This window comes from Toxorhynchites rutilus, chromosome 3 (assembly GCF_029784135.1).
Source record: "Toxorhynchites rutilus septentrionalis strain SRP chromosome 3, ASM2978413v1, whole genome shotgun sequence".
NCBI classification, from domain to species: Eukaryota; Metazoa; Arthropoda; class Insecta; order Diptera; family Culicidae; genus Toxorhynchites; species Toxorhynchites rutilus.
The window spans coordinates 226,576,181-226,596,620 of record NC_073746.1 but is presented as its reverse complement, the minus strand read 5'-3'; the positions used below and the strand labels follow the sequence as shown (position 1 = coordinate 226,596,620).

General features: G+C 37.4%; 2 protein-coding genes across 9 annotated transcripts in view; one reads left to right on the top strand and one right to left on the bottom strand.

Moving 5' to 3' along the window:
* LOC129774664 (galactokinase-like) overlaps positions 1-3,850 on the top strand; it is a 93,804-nt gene extending 89,954 nt beyond the window's left edge. For all 3 annotated transcript variants that reach the window (XM_055778493.1, XM_055778492.1, XM_055778491.1), the window contains exons 7-8: positions 2,484-2,593; positions 3,439-3,850. In XM_055778493.1, the coding sequence (XP_055634468.1) occupies positions 2,484-2,593; positions 3,439-3,738 (410 nt within the window). In that variant the 3' untranslated portion in view covers positions 3,739-3,850. The remainder of the gene's footprint in view (positions 1-2,483; positions 2,594-3,438) is intronic.
* A 7,610-nt stretch (positions 3,851-11,460) lies between these two features.
* LOC129774661 (furin-like protease 2) overlaps positions 11,461-20,440 on the bottom strand; it is a 698,121-nt gene continuing 689,141 nt past the window's right edge. For all 6 annotated transcript variants that reach the window (XM_055778483.1, XM_055778481.1, XM_055778482.1 and 3 more), the window contains one exon: positions 11,461-20,200. In XM_055778483.1, the coding sequence (XP_055634458.1) occupies positions 19,865-20,200 (336 nt within the window). In that variant the 3' untranslated portion in view covers positions 11,461-19,864. The remainder of the gene's footprint in view (positions 20,201-20,440) is intronic.

Here is a 20,440-nt window from a genome sequence, read left to right as displayed (position 1 = left end):
CACCAATTATAAAATTAAGTTTATTTGCAATGTGTCTCTTTTTTTTATTATAGTGATTTTCAACACATTTCGGCTGGTTCGTCACTTTTACTTCCATTTTTGGAAGAATGTCGGGAGTGAGAATTGAACTCGTGATCTCTGCGTGAGAGGTATGGATGTTACCACTACGCCAGATCGCCTCGAATGTGTCTCATGTTTCGCTCGCTCAAATTGATCTTATATTGAATTAGCATATATATTATACAAACGATATCTTTATTATTATTCCATCACATTTCCGTTGTTTTTATGCTCATTTAATGTAATAAATTGAGATACCAAAACATGTGTTATTTTATTTATAGTACACCCAAAACTAATTTTGGGTGTACTAACCCTAGAAGCTCTTCACGATTTCATTTTATTCCTTGTTTTTATTTTTGACGTAGGACTACGTCTTTCATTTCTGTACCAAGGTGTAAGTTCAACGTTTCGAAAACGAGATAGTGACGCTGGACTGCAAGGTTTTGAATGTTGATACCTCTTTACCGGCTGAATGGAGTGGTATAATAATCACTTCACCCGAAAGAGAAAATGTCAACGAATTATATGATTGTCACTTATTGGTCCAAAAAATCGTTTTAATAGCTTAAAAATTGCTTTGAAAGCAAGCCATTGAAATCATAACAATCTAGCTCATTGATGATGATTGGTAATCGCAATGTGTTCCCGAACACGGACGAAAAATCTAGGCACCTGGAGAAACCGTCATAGCGAATACACGCAAGCTGTGATTTGTTTTGCTCGCTTGCATTAGTGTTTGGGAAACCATAGCGGACACATGCAAGGCGTGAGTACTTCCAGTATTTGGGAAACCATAGCGGACACACGCAAGGCGTGAGTACTTCCACTCGCATCAGTTTCTGTTCTGCTTTCGCATGGAACAGTCATGAAGAATTGCCATATCACGATAAAAACGAAATGAATTTTATGCAAGGTTATATAAACTTGATTTCGTTTTCACCGTGAAATGGCGCCCTCAGTTTATATTCTACGTATGGAGTGATCATGAAAAATCCCGTGTCATTCTCACGAAAACAAAAGTGAATCATGTATCAAACATCTTCAGTTGCTTTTACAAGGCCACTCAAATGCCAACAAGTTCGAATAAGTTGAATTTTATGTTGATAACAATTCCATACTTATACTCATCCATCCACACACTAACAAGAAAAACTTTCAGCAATCTCTCAAAATATTCATTCATTCACGCATTAAGAATTGATTCAGACCCAATTTCAAATAAATGATTGCCGAGCCAACGGTAGTCCTACGCCTACCTTGCGGTTGTATCACATATATAACCCACTTCTTGTTTTTTACCATTAATTTTAAAACCGGTCCTCATTTTTGTCGCGTCATTTTAGTTGTTAACTATGCTTAAAACGCATTTTTTAATGAATGACTATTGTGTCTAACTACAGATGTTATATTTTTTTTTTCGAACAATGCAAATAAAATATTATAAATGGATTGAAGCACTGTATTGGATTTTTTTTTAAGTTTTGTCATTTTCTTTTTTGCTTGAGCAGTGCTCTTAATGTTTTGTCCGATACTGTATATATTTGGTAGTTTGAAGCTTGATATAATGATTAAACATGATTGATTAAGAGAAAACATGTATAGCTCAGTGTACAGTGTATCTTTTTTGATTTAGACCGTATTGGTTTGGAAATATTTGGCGATGTTCTTAGGGGGTCCAAATTACCCTCACTTACCCTACTCCTCTATATTGGTAGAAACTATCCAATTTCTCAACCTGTCAAGTCATTACGAAAGTTACCCGATTTCCATTCTCGGGGCTGAATGTTATGTTGTATGTGGAGCGAGCGAAATAATTTTATTATCGAATGCCGAAACACGTCACGTTTGCGAGACAACAAAGTTTTTACGATAGTTTCGAAGTCACACATTCCGTTCCGCAATTATTCCTCCGACTTCCACTCCTCAATAACCAGCGATTTCTTATCATATGTTTATAGACTTTGGTAGAAAAAAATTCACACCGATCAGTTTTATCATTCTCCTAATCTTAACCTTCCCTTCTATGAAATAAAAATGATAAAATATTACACTTTGACGAAGATTCGGATGAACGTGGCGTGTGGAACAAATGATCCTCATCTAGATAATGATTTCCGCATGATTATTTCTCCTAACAAAGAATTGTTTGTAATGAATGTCCTTTTTCTCACGCTATTTTACATATTTTCCAACGCCTTCCTTTGTTCAATCTACAACAACATCGCTGCTCATTAAAAACAACCATGACCCGACCCACTGATTCCGAAATGACACTGCATCTTCCTGCCATGGACCATCAACTGATGCCACTACCTGCGGCTACTATTACATACCATCATCCTACCCTGCCGCATACACAAACACCGACCCCGTAACCTTTTGGTACATGTGAATTAAAATTCCTGGCAACGGAATTCCAGCGCTGATATGTGCTGATGAAGTGCTATTGAGGAGAGCTCGCCATGTCATCACCGAGATCAAGCGAACGGCGTTCGCGGCTGAGATGTTGAAGGCGAACAACTTCGAACAGGTGGGTTGTAGTCGTTATCTTGATGTTGAGCTCCTGAAGGGAGTACAGTAGAACCCCGATTATCCTTTGTTGATGTTGAGGACCTGAAGGGAGTACTAGATCGCCGCGAATAACGAGAATCGCGCATAACACAATGAAAGGCTAAACATAAGGTGCAAACACGAAAAAATATATTTTAGCAATGAAAACTATGTTTTATCAATACAGAAATTATTGAACTGTCCATCTGTAAGGTCGTGATCAGATAATGTGAAAGCCATGACCAAAACAAAAGAGCAAGACTCTACCACTCACTGGCAAATGCCAAGAATGTTCATAGAATCACTAGGGAACTCGCATCATCCGCTCGCGGATAATCGAGGTTCTACTGTACTTCACTTTAATACGAAATTAAATTCAGTTGATCCCATTTTCCACATATTTTGTGCCTCATTTTTCCACAATGAAACAAATTTGCCCACCCGGAGGAACAAATTATACAGTTAAAAATGGATGTTAATTAATAAAATTTACAGTTCGTTACAATTTCACTCCATTAATAAGGGAATTGCTTCATCAACATTATTTACCTTATCTTGTTCCTTTCTTCTCATTTCACGCCTTCGCCGCCATCATCAACGGCCAAATGGAATGGAAATAAACAAAACTGCAAACACGCCCTCTTGCGCAACTTTCAATGATTGGCGCACCTGGGCAACTGGAACGGATGAAAAACAAATATAAATGGTGTCCCATTTGTAACCGGAAATCACTACTCTCCGCCGGCGAAACGTGAGTGGCTTCTCTTATTACATCCACCCACATCCCTGCACAACACCCACCACATACAACACACATACACAAAGATGGGAAAATTAATGACCGAATCACATAAATCATTGCGCGACGATTTCGAGGTGTCGTGCCATGAGCTGGATATTTTGGTGGAAGCCGCACTTGGGGCGCCCGGTGTGTTGGGTTCACGGATGACCGGCGGAGGATTTGGCGGCTGCACCGTAACCCTGCTCCGGAAGGATTCCATCGAGGATGCCGTCAAGGAGATCGATACGATTTACTCGCGCAAAGTGGGGGGCAAATATCGGGCCCGTTTCTTTCTGGCTGAACCCGCTGACGGGGCACGAATAATTAATTTGAATAATTACTAACGATGATAGTGGGCCGCAGGGCACTGGGTGGATGCTATCCACTGGTGCGACTAGAATGTGGCTTGATTAAGGGCAAATGAGAATAAATTGGCGAGTCGTTGAAGCGAATAGAGTTGATTTGGAATTTTAATTTGCGTTGTGAGCGATAACAGTTTCGTTATCGGTGGATCAAATTATTGTGTCATTCGTTCCCACCTGCGGTTTCCTATTTAATTCAATTAAAATATTTAGTGCAGGAGATAATCGTCTGAAACCGTTTAGCAACCAATCTCCTTTACTGAAAAACCCTATTCCCTTCGGTGGGAAACTTGACGAAAGCGGAAATGACTCCCAGGTGAGACACGACAAATTTGAAAGAGACAGCCAAACACGTCGTCCACAGGGTTCGAGTCTAGTCGATCCCGAGGAACCCACGGCGAACGGCAGTAGTTGACCAGGGCGACACACGGGATGAATTATTAGTTAAGCTGAAAAGTGAGCATGAATAAATAATAAAATAATAAAGCAGCTCTGAGAGTATGGTGTAGAAAACGTTGTACACTTTTGGCTCATTCAAGCGAGATGAGAGAGAAGGCGTCGTTCGCCCTGACAGTACTTCTCGGAAGCGACTGCAATTCTGGAATCAACATCCTTTTGCTTGCCCTGAAGGGAAATCATCATTGTTCGTCCCCCCGAGTCGATGTGGAGTGTCCGTCGTCGTCGTCGTTGTCGTTGGCCATGACAGATAGCGTGTCTGTGATTAATAGTTGTGCTGTATTTTCTGGAATTTCAGTTCCGCCCGAAGAGAACTGGAAAAATACCAAACTACCGGAGCGGAAATTTCAGATTCTAATTTGGTTGTGTTGCACTATAACCCAACTCTAGTAATTTAAAGTTGGCGATAGTGCTTTGTTTCACCATTTGGTTGTGAGTTTGTACGAAGGATTTTTGTTTTTAAATAATGATTTTTACCGCTTTTTCAAGTATATTTTTAAAAAATAACTTTATAGTGACGCCTGTTGATGGCTGTCTGTGTTCGAAAGTTGCATCTTTAACTTATTAGCATGTTATTAGGATTTAGGATGGGATTTATATTGCGATAAAAATAAAAAAAATATATTTGATATGTTATTTCGAATGTTCAACCTTTTTCAAGGACTACACTTGAATACTTTTGGAAACTATTATTGCCCTTCAAGGTACTCTTAATGTAGTGGATTCAGGTCCAGAGACCGAGCGAGGATTTTCCGATCAAATACGATACTCTAGGACACTCTTTCACTTTTGCATTCCTTAGCGTAGAACTTGTTTTTTTTGCGTTTAAACATCAAACTAGTGGAATTAGTGCATCTTTATCATTGATCTTCAAGAGTGTCAAATGTTCTTTAGCTCTTTCGTGGCTTTAGTGATCAGCTGCTTCTCCGTTTTGACCACGAAAATATTTTAGTGGAACCTTCTTTTTCGTCCAAAATTTTTCACTGCTGGGGGACGTAGGGAGGGTTGGCGGTTTACGATACCATGTTTATCTCCTCTAGTGTTATTTTGACCATTTTTTTTTATTTCCCCGTTATGACGACTTAGCGCTTCGCCGGGAAGATGTTCTCCACCAGCAACGGATCCGCATAAAAATGTCCATTTTGGTCAGGTACATTTTCACCGTTTGATCGTTTGCTTCGACCTTCCAGCTCAAGGCATGAAACGATGAGACCACTTTGCTCTCGGTCTTTCTCTTCAGCTACTGTTGCACCTTACGATCGCGCAGCTCCGTCGGGCGCCGGAACCAGACTTCCATTCGACACTCTCGCCTTTCTCCAGTAGATAGAGGATGTTGAAATGCTTGATCGGCTTTATCCGGCGGAGACGAAATGCCTCACGATGTCTTAGGGTGGGTTTAGACTAGTGATATATTCATGTGAAGAAATATGATGAGATTTATAGAAATCGCATCCACCGTTTACACTAGCGTGAACTTCTATAATGAATATATTCATATTTTCGGTGAATTTATTCACCTGAAGTAGAACTGCATCCAACTTTAGTGATTTCTCTCCTGTGAGAAATTCACAAGCGTTTACATATGGTGAATTTATTCAAGTTATATATACTTCGAATAAGTGTATCATATTTATTCTCACCCGTTTACACCTATTTTCACTTGAATAAATCCATCTATAGCTATAGATCTCCCTAATGTAAACCCGCCATTACCTTTCCACTCCGAGGTGGAGCTGGCAGTACGAACAAAGCATCGGGCGCAAAAGCTTGACTATTTTCGCCAAGACTACTGCAAATCAATTTATAAGGGTGTCGTAGCATTTCGTAGAAGGACTAATAATCATAGGACTTAAGAAGAATTTGTTCCATTGTATTTTTCTTTATGGTTTTTCTTATCACCATCCGAAATGGACCAATTTTGTTTTAATATATGCGCGAAATCTACATCTAATCGCCAGTCACAATCCGATGAAGGAATGACTTCATTTATGTACCTAACGAGTTGCATTTTACATGTGGTTTTTCGGTTTTCCTGCTGTCTTTCGTACAGCTCAGCTCGATCCGATTTTTATCTCAAAGAAGCAGTAAGAACGGAAATTGGTAATTTATTAAAAAAACGTAATGTTAACGCAGATGCAGAGGTAACACTTCTACGATACAATATGCGTTCAAACTCGAAAAAGCGTCGACGTGATGAGCCAGCAAATGAAAATAAAAACACAACACCGTTGAGTTTTGCTGTGGTCTTGAAGGATGCAGAGAAAACAACTAATGAAGGAGTAGCCAATAAAGGACTAGTACAATAAACAAAACTTTGACCAGGGAAATATCCTAATCATGAAACCAAAAACAAAGCAGGAATCAGACTCTACACGAAACGGGAAAAACGGCTCTGTTGTTGTCTCTACTTCGGATAAAAACTCAATGGAGTTATTAAAGGTTAATGTTGAGAAAAAGTTGGGTCAGGACTATGAGGTTAAAATACCAGAAACACTGAAACCGACGATTAAAGTGATTGGATTCAGTGAAGAATTAAATGTAAATGATTTAAAAATGACGTTGATGAAGCAAAACCCTTTGTTACAGAAAAACAAGCATTTTCAAGTTAGGAAAATATATTGTAACGACGCTGTGAGATACAATCAATACAAATCATAGAAGTCGATGGGGATATATATAATGAAATGATGGAAGCCAAATAAGGATTCTGTGGCTTCAAAAAATCGACGGTTCGATGAGATGTTTCAAATGTTAAGAATATGGTTACAACATTGCCGATTGCAAATCAGAAGTTAATTTATGCACGAAATGCGGTAAAAATCACCAATTCAAAGATTGTAAATCTGGGATGAGATGAGAATTAAAAAAAGAACGAGGAATGTGCATAGATACTAAACATTTTACTTGGAGCACCAACTGTCCTATATTCCTTCGTAACTACGAAAGGAAAAGGCAACTTTTTCATCTAGCCATCCAAGAAAGAAATTTATCAAGGATATGATATAATTTATCTGAATGTGGGAGGAATACGCACATATTTCGATGAAATAGAGATATTCATATCCAGCAAAAAACACTGAAAATACTAACAATGGTTGATATACATTTGACGGATTTAACCGATCTTAATGATTTCAAAGTAACTGGGTACGCAATGGTGAATTGTTTGTCGAGGTCTGTGCATACTAAAGGCGTATCTATGTTCATCTCGAGCTTTTTGAATTTTAAAGAAATTTACAATAATACATACAGGGACAATTGGTTTCTAGCTGAAGAAGTCAGAAGTTCTGAAATATCTGGAATCTGCACTTAAATATACCATTCGCCTAGTGGTAGCGACAAGGACTTTTTAGAATTTCTGGAAGATGTGTGGTTACAACACATACAAATTCATAAACAGAAAAGAATCGTCATTACTGGTGATTTTAATATTGATTGGGTCGAACATAGGAAGTCTCATGAGTTAATAGCAAACACCCAAGCTGCGGGATTCAGGCAACGAATAAATGATCACACCAGGATAACAAGAACAACTTCGACGACTATTGATTTAGTGTTTACTATTTTGACGATGGCGGTATTGAGAATCTTCATGACAGCAAAATTTCCGATCATGAAATGAAGAAAAAGTTATATAACTATTCGAAACGCAAGTTGGAATCTGTTTTGCAGTGTAAAATATCGCCGAGTGGAGAGGTATTTTCTCTTCATTATGCTGCAAAAATCTTGAAGAAGCACTTTGCTCTTCAATGAAACATATATTGACGGCTAGGGAAATGGGGATTTCAGCACTATTCAGCGCAAACAAGGCCTGATACAACTCTACGTTAGCCTCGATATATTAATAGCGAAACGTTCGAACAGTATTAAGAATTGGGACACTTACAGAGTCTGGAGAAACATTTATGTACGTGAACTGAAAAGTTCCAACAATTAATTAGTTCAAAATCAGCGCAATTCAGCATGATCTGAAGAAACTGTGGAAAAAATAAAAGCTTTGTGTAATCCAGGCGGCAATAGAGATATCAACATTGAATTTAACGGTAATACGGAAAATGACTACATAACAGCAGATGAGCTAAACAAATTTTTCTTGTCAAGTTTGGAGGAAATCCACAATGGTATCTCCTACAAATCGACATAATTTCGCTAGTCCTAGTCTATCTTCAGAATTGGGATGCTTTAGAACCATCAGCATGAAAACACTGAGGAAGGTAGTAATGGTTTTAAGAAACTGTTCAGGTGTTGATGATATCAATGAAACAGTACTAGTAGATGCATTTGATTTAATCAAAGAGAATCTATATATATAAAAATGCATTTCTGTCTGTCTGTCTGTCTGTCTGATTCTTATGGACTCGGAAACTACTAAACCGATCGGCATGAAAATTGATATGTAGGGATTTTTGGGGCCGGAGAAGGTTTCAATGATAGTTTGAGACCCTTCCCCCACTCTCTAAGGGGGGCCATACAAATGAAACACAAAAATCTACATTACTCGGGAATTAATCAAGCAAATGCAACCAAATTAGGCATCTGGAGATTCTAGGGTGCAATAAATGATTCTATGGTGGTTAGATGCTCCTCCCCCCTCTCTTAGGGTGGATGCCATACAAATGAAACACACATTTCTGTATTACTCGAGAATTAATCAAGCAAATGAAACAAAATTTGGCATGTGGAGGTTTTAGGGTGCAATAAATGTTTCTATGGTGGTTAGACACTCCTCCCCCCTCTTTAAGGGGGGGCTGCCATACAAATGACACACACATTTCTGCATAACTCGAGAATTAATCAAGAAAAAGTAGCCAAATTTGGCATGTGAAGGTTTTAGGGGGCACGAAACGTTTCTATGATGAATACATTCCTCCCCCTCTCTAAGGGGGGCTGGCATACTAATGAAATACAAACTTCTGCATAACTCGAGAACTAATCAAGCACAATTTGGGATGTGAGGGTTTTTTGGTATTAGAAATGTTTTTATGATGGTATGACACCTCTCCCTCCTCTGGCATGGAGAGGGGGTCTCATAAAAATGTTACACATATTTCAACCAAAAATATTCCAAACAAACATGACAATTGAAAATTTTTGGCAAAGTCTGAAGGAAAAAGGGAAAATTCGGAAAATTAAATTCCATTATGTTCTACAATTACATAGTGACAAGCGTTGTTAGTCCATTTGATGTTTGCTCTAACAAAATATCTTTATCTTCTTTCTATAGCAATAAAAAATGGATTGCCGAATATGTTGATAAGAGCAAAACTCGAGGAAGGAATTTTCCGATTTAGGGCTGTCTTTATTCTATCATATTTTCTGTATCAAACATTTATTCCATGTAACGGGGAAACATGTTATTTGCAAGTGGTTGGTAAAAATCTTGAACGAGAATTGTGTCAGAAAATAATCTGATATTATAATGATGAGTTTTGGTAGAAGTACTAGGAATTTTATAGTAAAAGGTAAATTCAACGGGGTCGATTAGAAGATCAATCAATGAACAGTTCTGCGATTTGACCCATGAACTTGCGCTTAGTAAAAAACGTGAATGTTTGAAGGTATTGATAACAAAAAACAAATTTTAGGCGGGACGAAGTTTACCGGGTCAGCTAGTATATTATACAAATGCTGTACTAGTATGGGAGAATGGCATTTTTTTGTTATTTTTAAGTTCATTTAATGTCATTATTACATTACATTACAAATCAGGGTGGCAAAATATGTGCTAGAATTTTTTTTCTTTATTATAGTGACTTTTAACACTTTTCTGCTGGTTCGTCACTTTTACTTCCATTTTTGGAAGAATGTCGGGAGTGAGAATTGAACTCGTGATCTCTGCGTGAGAGGTATGGATGTTACCACTACGCCAGATCGCCTCCCTGCTAGAAATTAATTTTGGGTGTGATTTCAATAAGATGGTTTCGCTTGCCACACAGCGCATGTTACAACATATTTATTGAAAAGTAAGTTTGATGAAAATATTATGTTGACAAGTATAAGGCTCGTTGACTTATTTTCTGAAATGACACCAAAAATTAGTCGTGATTGTGTTAAAAAAGTAATACCGTAAAATGGCATCGTACCCAGTGCCGAACAAGTTGACAAAGTTTCAGTTAAATAAAAAAATATGAAATTAAAATTGGTGTTTCGTGTTGATTGGTGGAATGCCTCAGAACCGTCATGTTGTAATAACTCGTAAAGAATCATATATATTTGAAACCAACTCACTTCATATGTTACTCACCTGTAGCTAGTTTCACCAGAAGATTCGCCTAGAAACCAACACAGTGATTTATTGGGGTCAGAGGTTCCGTCTAATAAGCATTGAGTTGATGGCCAATCTTGAAAGGGGATTTCTTTCCAGATGAGACAATACGCTTAGATTCGAATTGGATTCCATTTTTATTTGTTTTTTTTTTACAAAATAGTATTCTGTTCGTTTTTTTTTATTTTATAACCATCCTCGATGAGTTTTTGTATGCCAACGTGTGTTTCAGCACTTCATCTTCATCATCTTTTTTCAGCGGTTACCAAAACATTTAAAGCACGATTCAAATTCACGTGTGTGGTTTCATTGTTTCGCTCACGCTTCTTCTTCCATAGGTTGGTAACCTCATTTCCAAAAAGGAGGTATACTATTCTTAAGAGTAATAAACAATTAACTACTTAACACCGTATCACCTCGTGTTGTCTTTGCGTTTCCGTTATTTCAATAGTCTGACCGCGCGGGTGATTCATTCGTTTACATAAACTTGTGGATTTCCATGCAAAGTCGAGTTAGGTTATATAATAGATTTCCACGGTGCGGTCTCCATTGCCACACACTTTCGCACCTCGCGCAATGTGAGTTTGGGTAAACTAATAATCCACTCGAAACAATTCAACGATTGGCTACTAAGTTAACAGAGTTCGTAAGTTGGTTCCGCTGGCCTTTGAAAGCTCGATTTGGTTCCGCGCATTTCCAGCAGCATATGGTCAGCGTTTGAGTGACGGTATTTACAATATGCTTACACGCTTCTCTTTTTTTTGTTGATGAATTGGGATGGATTAGGAAGCTTAGCTTAGTGGGTGTAAATCAAAATGAGGTTATATTTTTGAACCGATAAAAAAGCATAGTGGGAAACGTCTTAACCTCACACCAATTGACCTTGCTTAGATAGAAAAAACACGTTCAGATATACAGAGATCCTTACAGGTAGATAGGAAATAAGGTCACATTCAATGATGCTTACTTACACAAACACACACTCATTTGGTCGCACTCTTCCTTCCTTTGCTTCGTTTGTTTTTATTTTCTTTTGCGATAATGTCGCCGGTGTCACAATTCGATTTATTGTAGGTGCCAACATTCTAAACATTTTGTTCTGTACAATTATTTTACATATTAACAAATACACTTTCGTCCCCGTCGCGGAGGACTTTTATTTTCGTTTTACCTGGTGGTTGGGATCTAGCGTCGGGCGATTCACAACAATTTTGCTTGGTACAAGCCGATACCAATCCAAGACAGCTGACAGTTTTGGAATTGTACTATATTTGATTTTAATTATTAACTAAAGTGGGATCGCGTCATTGTTGTAAAAAATGCTAAACTTCTGCTCGTGTTTAAATGATACGGACAATTGGGCTGTCAAATGAATGAAATAAAATTTATTCGGATATACGAATGTGCAACTATGGAGGGTTCGATGAGAAAATGTGTATTTCTCCAATGGGACCTCAGCAAGCCGACTGAGACACCATTTTTTAACCTTTGGTGTACTGCAAAAGAAAAATGAAGCCCACAAATAGATTTAATTATCATATGAACAAATTGTGCTAAGACTAATGTTTTTAATACAATTTATCGTCGATTATGGAAATTTCAGGCCCGTAAATTGATGGAAACACATCTGGTGTAGGCCAGTGGAATTGTTGTAATAATAACACTAGATAAGTTTGGTTACATAAAAGATAACCAAAATTTGGACATTGGGAGCGAACTTTTGTTATTGTGTCAATGAACGAAAGAACATATTTTTCTGTTAGTTATTCTTGAGCAAAGAATTAACTATGTTATAAATGAAAAGGAACAATAATTCTGGTAGAATGTTGTTGTAGAATAATTCTGATCACATAAAAAAATCTTCAGAATTCAATCACCCAATCAATTTTCAATTTTCAATCATTATGCATAATGGTAATAACATCTTTTCCTTCAACTTTATCGAAGTTGACATTCACGTAGAACATTATATTTATCGATTCAGGTTGAATGCGGTGTGCAACTCTTGAGAAGCGAGAGAAACACCCAAATTTTGCATTATGAATACCAAAATCAGTTCAAACATATTAAACTCAGATTTCTGCTCATTGGTTAGAAGTTGTAGTTTCTAGAATAAATTTTTATTCCCATATGATGATATGGACTATTGAATTTCAGTTCCTAGATGTTGATTCCGGATATTGATTCTATATTCGAATGACTGAAATTCATAATTCCTGACTTTCGTTCAGACCCAGATCGAAGATTGAATATTGAAGTATAAGGTTAGAACGTTTCATGCGTTTCATGAGTCAGAACGTTGACAAAGTGAAATGTTAGGGGAAAAGGATGAAATAAGGATTCAACAGAACAAGATAGTTGACAGAGAATTGTAGAATCATACATCGGCTAACATATTTGCCTCAATATATCTATTTCTGAGGATTTTCTGTATTGTATATTTCTGTATTCAGATTGGTTTGTAGAATTCAACTGAAAAGGGAGAATATTATCAATCGTTTAGCACTATTATCACTCAAAACGCTGGATGATTATTTACTGAAAGAATAACTTCTCCTCGTACCGATAATTCCAGTTTTTAGATTTCAGAATCTGATCTTCTGAATTCAAGAATTATCTTCCAACAATATTGAATTCGAATTTCAAAATTAATTAGATTCAAATTAGATTCAGATTTATGATTTCATGATATGTATTAAGGATTCTGGTTTCCTCATTCAGATTTTGTATACAGGCCATAACTCCCCATTCGTAGTTATATTTTCCTGATTCCAGATGTTAATTCCTGAATCCTGGCTTGATATTCAAATCAGTGAATCGAAGTACCAAACTATGACTGTAATTTACGAATTTTGAATCCAGAATCAGATTGAAAAATCCAAATCCCACTTTCAATGGCCAGACTTTTTAAGTAGATTCCGGAAAAGGATGCACAGATTCAGTATCCGTTGCGAAAAAAAATTTCAGTTTCCGAAAGCAGATTTGTAATTTAAAGATTCTAAAGTCCAAAAGCCCCTTTATAGTCTCAGACCCTGATGTAGATCCAGCTTCAGAAACTCAAGAAAGGAAATGAACGAGTTTTTTTTTTCCTGAATAGCAGATACAAATTTTAGATTCGGATCTCAACTCGAATTTTAGGCCCAGGTGGATGAAATATTTTAGATTTCAAAATGATGATTGTTAAAACCGAATCCTATATTTTCTATTTTTCATGCAGATTCCTTATAATTTCCAGACTTTGGTTTCCAAACGTTTGAGGTTTCGATCAGTGACTCAAGTTTCTGAATCACGAATGTTATTTTCTGTGTTCAGAAACTGGAATAGGCTTCCAAAAACCGAATTTCGTTTTCCAAATCCCAGATATAAACAGCAGACTCCAGTTGTGGATTCTTGAATAGGTTTCCTGATTCAAGGTGCAGGTTCAAATCTGATTTTCTAAAGCAGATACCAGACTCGAAACTCTTAGTTTCAGAATCTTGTTAACAGTCTCAGATCCCGATGTAGCTGCAGAATTTGGGTTTGAGGATCAAATTTCCAACAAATTTATTGATCAGATTTCTGAATTTAGAATCCGGAATCAGCTTCCAGAAACCGTATGCCGGACTCCAGAATGTGGATTTTAGAATAGGTTCCGAGATACAAGATGCAGATTCAGTTTCGATTCCCGAAAATTGCAAAAAAACAAATCCCAGATTCCAGATTTCAGAATGTAGATATTTAATTCCAGCTGGTTCTATATTTCAATCAGTGATTCAAGATTCCTAACCGCGAATTTAATTTATGGGTACTGAATCCAGAATCAGATTCCAAAATCCTAATTTCATCTTCAAAATGTCCGATATAAATTCAAGATGTGGATTCCGTTTTTGTGTGCTGAAGCGTGAAATGAGCAAACAAAAGCATCTTTTTATTCAATCTCTTTTGGGATTGCACAAAAAAAAGTCCAAACGACGACAACGGGGATCGAACCAAGGCCGGCTAGAATGGAAGGCTGTTTCACACGTTCACGCTATCCACATAGCTACTGGTGCTGTTGCATAAATGTATGATAATATTACACTTGATTATAAAACTAGGATGGAAAGCGTTTTCTAAGAGTATGAAAAATGTTATAAACGTGGATCTATATCTTTCTCTGTCTGGGCCGCGAATATGTGAAAAGCTTTAATGCGTGCTTATTTGCCATGTGTCTCTTGTTTCGCTCACTCATATTGCACAAATGATATACCATATGGGGGCCTAGCGCATTTTCTGTTTCTGTTTTTTTAGGCTCATTTAATGTAACAAATCAAGAAGCCAAAACATTTTAGCACATTGATTTTGACTGTACATTCCAGTATTTCGTTTACAGTGTAAGATTCTGATGTAGATTCAGCTTTTGGTATTCAGTTCAGTATAGTTGTATTGGTGAACCCGATTGTGAACCCGTGAAACATGTATGGCGGCATTCGATTTTTTAGAATATTTGCAATGTCGCGAGTATGCCGGCATTCATTGGCTATGGATTAACATTCCAACTTACAAATTTTGAATACCATATACGATTTTCAGATGCAGATCTGAACTCAGATTACGACGGCAAGTGGTGGCAGAATCCACAGATTCCACAACTAGATTTCCAATCCTGAGATTCCGAATTACGAATGTACTTTTTAAATTGACAATCCAAATTCCTATTCTTGAATTTAATTCTGTTTTGGAGATTCCAGACCCAAAATGTCAGACTCCAGAATCAGTTCCCAGATTTGGGTCCGATTTACGAAAACTGAACGCAGATGGATGACGAATTTTTGATTTCAGAATTTCGATTTTTATACCGTTCAGATTTTCGATTAAATTTTATAAACCTAGGTTGAAGATTTCGATCACTGATTCGAGATTTTAAATTACGAATGTAATTTTTGAAGACTCCGAAACGGAAAATCTAGATTCCATCTTCCAGATTCCAGATCAAAATGTTGATTCCAGAATAAGTTCCCAGCTTCAAGATACTGATTTTGGGTCCTGTTCTATAATATTATATCGTATATTTTAGTTTCCAGATACGTAATCCAGACTCTGATTTCCAGATTATAGAATTCAATCGGATAATTTGGGATTATTAATAACACATAATTTAGCTGAATATGGAAAAAAAGAAAAGTACACTGAATTCTTTTTTTACGCGACAAATTTGAAGCGCAATGAGCAATTAAATAACAAAACAATGCCAGCAGGAGGAAACCAGCGAAGTATGGAAACCATGGGATGAATTTTAGGTAGCAAATATGCAGGCAGATAACCGATGCAGTTTCGGTTATCTGTGTAGGGAAGGGAAATCTTTTCTCTCCATTTCAATTTTAAGCTAGAGTTATAACAGGGAAGGAGGTCGAAAACACTGGTAAGAATAACAGAGCAAATCCCGAACCGAAAAGCAAACCACTTACTTCACTCGGACGGACCATTATGGAGCCGTCGGATTCTGAAGGGTTAGTGACTGCCCTAGTCGGGATTTGCTGAAGTCTAGGGGCTTAGCCCATGAGAGAGCCCTTAAGGCAAGATTTTCGAAAAGTAACAAAAATCCAGGGAAATAAGTTCCCTGATTAACAACCACACTCATACGCGCACCGCAGATCCTCTCTTCCTATCAAGACGACGATATGCATTTCAAGAAAATCGCGTAATTCCGAGAGAATCGCGTAAAAAAATCGCGAAAAAAATCACATAAAAAAGAATTTAGTGTGTTCTCGAATTTCTCCTTGAGACTCAAGTCAAATTCCATTGTCGCATTATGAAATGCGTCATGATTCCTACGAACAACTATGTAACCAGTATGTAACTCATGCTACAGCTATTGCTTTTAATAAGCATTACTTTTGTTCTTATCTGATTCCCTTTTGATTTCTAAAATTAGAATCTAATTTCAACTGAAAATTTTTGATTTTATTTGGTAATAATCACATTTCAATCACTGTTTGCAGATTTACAATACTCAGTGAAGTCTCTATGTTGTCATTGGTGTTATCAATGCTTATGTTAGAGTGCTTTTTAACACCGTATGCTAGTATTATGCGTTAACAATGTTGGTATTAGGCTCACAAGCATTACAAATGCTGATGTACTGCTATATGCTAATGCGGAATGATTGGTACTCGTGATAATGGGCTGTTTCTCTAGATCCCAAAACCTGGACTCTTCTTACAAGGCACTGTTCGAAGTCGAATACGAAAAGAATGTAATGATGTAAATGATAAATTTAATATGTATCATCAGAATCAGGCGTGATGAATCCTCTTCACTACTGTAGAGGATTCATCACGCCTGATTCTGATGATACATATTAAATTTATCACTGGACACTGCGCTTCGACACAAACGACGTATGAAAGATTTTTCGATATATTATTGAACTTTGAACAGCTGCGATAAGAGATATCGATATTGAAGACGGTGGCTTTGGAATCACAAACAATTTTTCTATTCCAATGTTACCGCAAGTTTCATGGGATAGGAGATGGCCCGACAATGGTTTCCTAGATCAGTTCAAGTATTTTTTTGAATTTTGATGGATCGCGATTCCTGTGCCAGTGTGGTCTGAGGTTCTGTCGTTCGTGCCTGCAATGTTTACTTCGAAAATAACAATTTCGATAAAGGAAATTGGTTGTTCTCTTGGAGTTTTGGAAGAGGTATGGCAAATGTGTAGAAAAAACTTCGCCGGTATCGAGTCAACAGTGTCATTTTGATGATCGTGAACATAAACCAAGTGGTACAGGAAACATTATTGAATTTGTACCAACAGCTGCATAGGTACATCAAAATGCGATTGGATGAAGACGTTCTATCTGGGTTCACTAACAACCATCTCAACCTTTGGTCACACGAAAGGCCCTGTGGAGGAACTGGCTTTTTAATTGCTTTTAATTGGAAATTGTTAAGCACTCGTGTAAAGGTCTTATGTTTACGGCGCCTCTCAATCATTGCGGTAGCGTTTCTATTAACTTCTCTTTTGACGAAAGTGAAACTGCAACTGGAATGGTCAACAAGGATGCCGCACTTGGTAAATGTTTTTAACCATTTTTCGTGAGAAGGTTTCAATAAACTTATTTTTATAGAATCGAATATTGAAGATCCTGACGGAAATCAAAAGGAGGGTATGGACGTAACATCTGATCTTTAGCCTAGCGATCCTGTCGATGATGTGCTCGTTTGGCCTAGAGGAGAGAGACATTCAGCAACATGCTGGAATAGTATAGCAAGACAAACCAATCGAATCGAGAGAATGTCAAGCTGGAGAGGATCAAACAAAGAATACGACGGAAACGAATAAAGGAAGAATAATATACTATTGGAAAAATGACAAGAGAAGCCAGGAAATAAGCTAATGTTAGCGAAAACAGATAAAAGGTCAAAGTAGGAGATGAAAAAAGAGAATCAAATCAAAAGCCAAGCAAAAATTTGTAAAATATATAGGATTCTTCACACATTTGATCAATTGTTTCTCTTAAAATCATTTCCTCAATTCCCCCAAAATTTCAATGAACTGGTAAGTTGATTGATTTCTCACCCTAAACCCTAAAGAGATGGCAGAGACTCACCACTTCAAACATCATGTGGTCATTCATGGACCAGGCTCCCCCGCAATCTCTTCGTCACTCTCAGAAACGCTCCAAAATTCATTTCAGGTATATCCTCTCTGATTGGAATGTTACAGTTGTTCAAAATTCCATAAATGTAAACGTTACGACGTATACATTCCAATTTGTTTGCTTCATCAGAAATTGGACTCTACAATTGCGACATATGCTCGGTCCTCAAAAGTCATCGAAAGCCATTCATAGAAAAGTTGTTAATAGGTCTGACATAATATATTATGGTAATTTCAGGAATAATTATGATAAAGATCATCATTGTCCAGGATCGGTAATATCTGAAAGAGTGTGATATTTGCACCAATAAACACGTACACATCCTGAGAAGAACCTGTTTTTCTCCGTACAAACAAGCATGACACTGACACAATGTAGAATTCAAAACAGTGTACCAAGAAGTGGTAAGAAAATAGTATCTTTTCTCCAGTTATTTCAGTTCGTTTATTATTACTCAATTAGACAGAATTCGAGTCTATCGATTCATATTACAATCATAATCGTTTCACTTCCTCTGATGACAACATATTCGCTGTCAAGACTGAAAAATATGACCTAATCTCCAGATGCTGTGAAGAATCAGTCCTATTCGGACGTTCAATGTGAAAAACGGTCGTAAAATGATAGATAGCAAGATAGCAAAAGTTTGAGCCAATCATCTCCAATTAGGTAAAATATATACACTTACCAACAAATGATTCTGGGAGCACAATGGATTGGTTTGAAATGTTCGAAGTCTCTGTTCGGTGTTTCAAAATAAAACTTGAAATAATCTTCTGCACAGCGTTTTGTCTTCCCCGTGAAGTTTTTATCTTCGGAATCGGCTTGTCTGATAGTCAGCATCGATTGTGTGAACTCGTCCCCGAACACCATTTTGAAATATCTTGATATAAAGCCTTGTTAAGAATGAATATCAAAAAATCGTTGCTCGCTGGTTTTTTAATTGAAATAAAATAGGATTGTATCAGTAGAATACTTTTGTCTCACATGTATTAGAATTTGTAGTTACCTATGATCTACATTTCCTAAATAACTTAAAATATTAATTGATCTATTTTCGAAACAACGCGCGTTGGAAGAAAGTTTGAACCTATTGTGATTTGAACGTGAACTGAAAAGCTTAATTTTTGACGACACATTCGGGTTAGCGAAACCAGCTCCATACCTGAAACCGAAGCGTCGTTTGCTGTGAATCACCTTTTTTTCGCGTCAACCTTTTCTGTTTCTCGACAGCTGTGGAACGCACTAAATCATTGCTACTGCTGCTGCTGTCTTGGAATTTGAAAAGTGCCTTAACAGTGTATAAATCATTTCCTCCTACGTTATTCGTTCTTTTTTGTCAGTTTATTTCTCATATATAATAATTAATAGTGTATAAAAACAACGGAATTTGAAAAAAGGGAAAAATATCACACCCCATTTGTCCCACGCACACGCACACACAAGCACTCCTCTCGCGCGGGGAATGATTTTTCCGATTTTTGTTTCTTTTTGTTTAGCGTACATTATTCTATTTTATTCCCCACAAATAAAAACCCCAAACTGAAGCAAATCATTCCAGCTAGATTCGCTTAATCTGCCGTCATATTTGTTTCCCGCTAGCAATAAAGTGTCATTTGATTTTGCGCCCCTCACTCTTTCTCTCGTTTACTCTCGCTTAAGTAAATATTTATAGTAATTTGTTAACGCCTATTATAGCACACATTTACCAATCCCTGCGCCCTGTCCATTCCATTCTGGTCGTTCCCATGGGAGGACACTTTCAAGTCCTCGCGAATCGCGTCGTGTGCTCTTTCGTCCCTCGTCGGGGTTGTTTGTAGCCTGTGGCCACCGGGCGACCGCTACTGGCGCTATCGTGACCAATTTCGTGGCGCTCATCGCCCTCTTCCACTTCCAGCTCATTCATCTCTTCTTCCTCGCCACCGTCATCTTCGTCGTCGTCTTCGGAATTATTTACAATTGGTTCCAATAAATCATCAGCATCGGCTGGTATTGATATCCTCATGGTCGTTCGGCCACCGCTCGAAGCCTTCTTGCCACGGCTTCTGCTGCCGAGCTTATTGTATTTCACGCCGGTGTAGACGGTTTGACTACGCTTCTATGATGTGGTTATTCAAATTTTGTGGGAGAAAGAGAAGATAAAAAAGAACGAACAATAATTAATTACTTGAGTTACTTGAATCAGAGCAATATGAAATTAATTAAATTTTGTTTCGAAGAGGTGGATCAATTCATCGGAATGTGAAAATTTTCCAGCATATCGTTTGTGAGATCGATCAATGAGATTCGCTAGCGGTTTCAAGTTGCATCAATTGCACTAATAAGGCTGAATGAACAT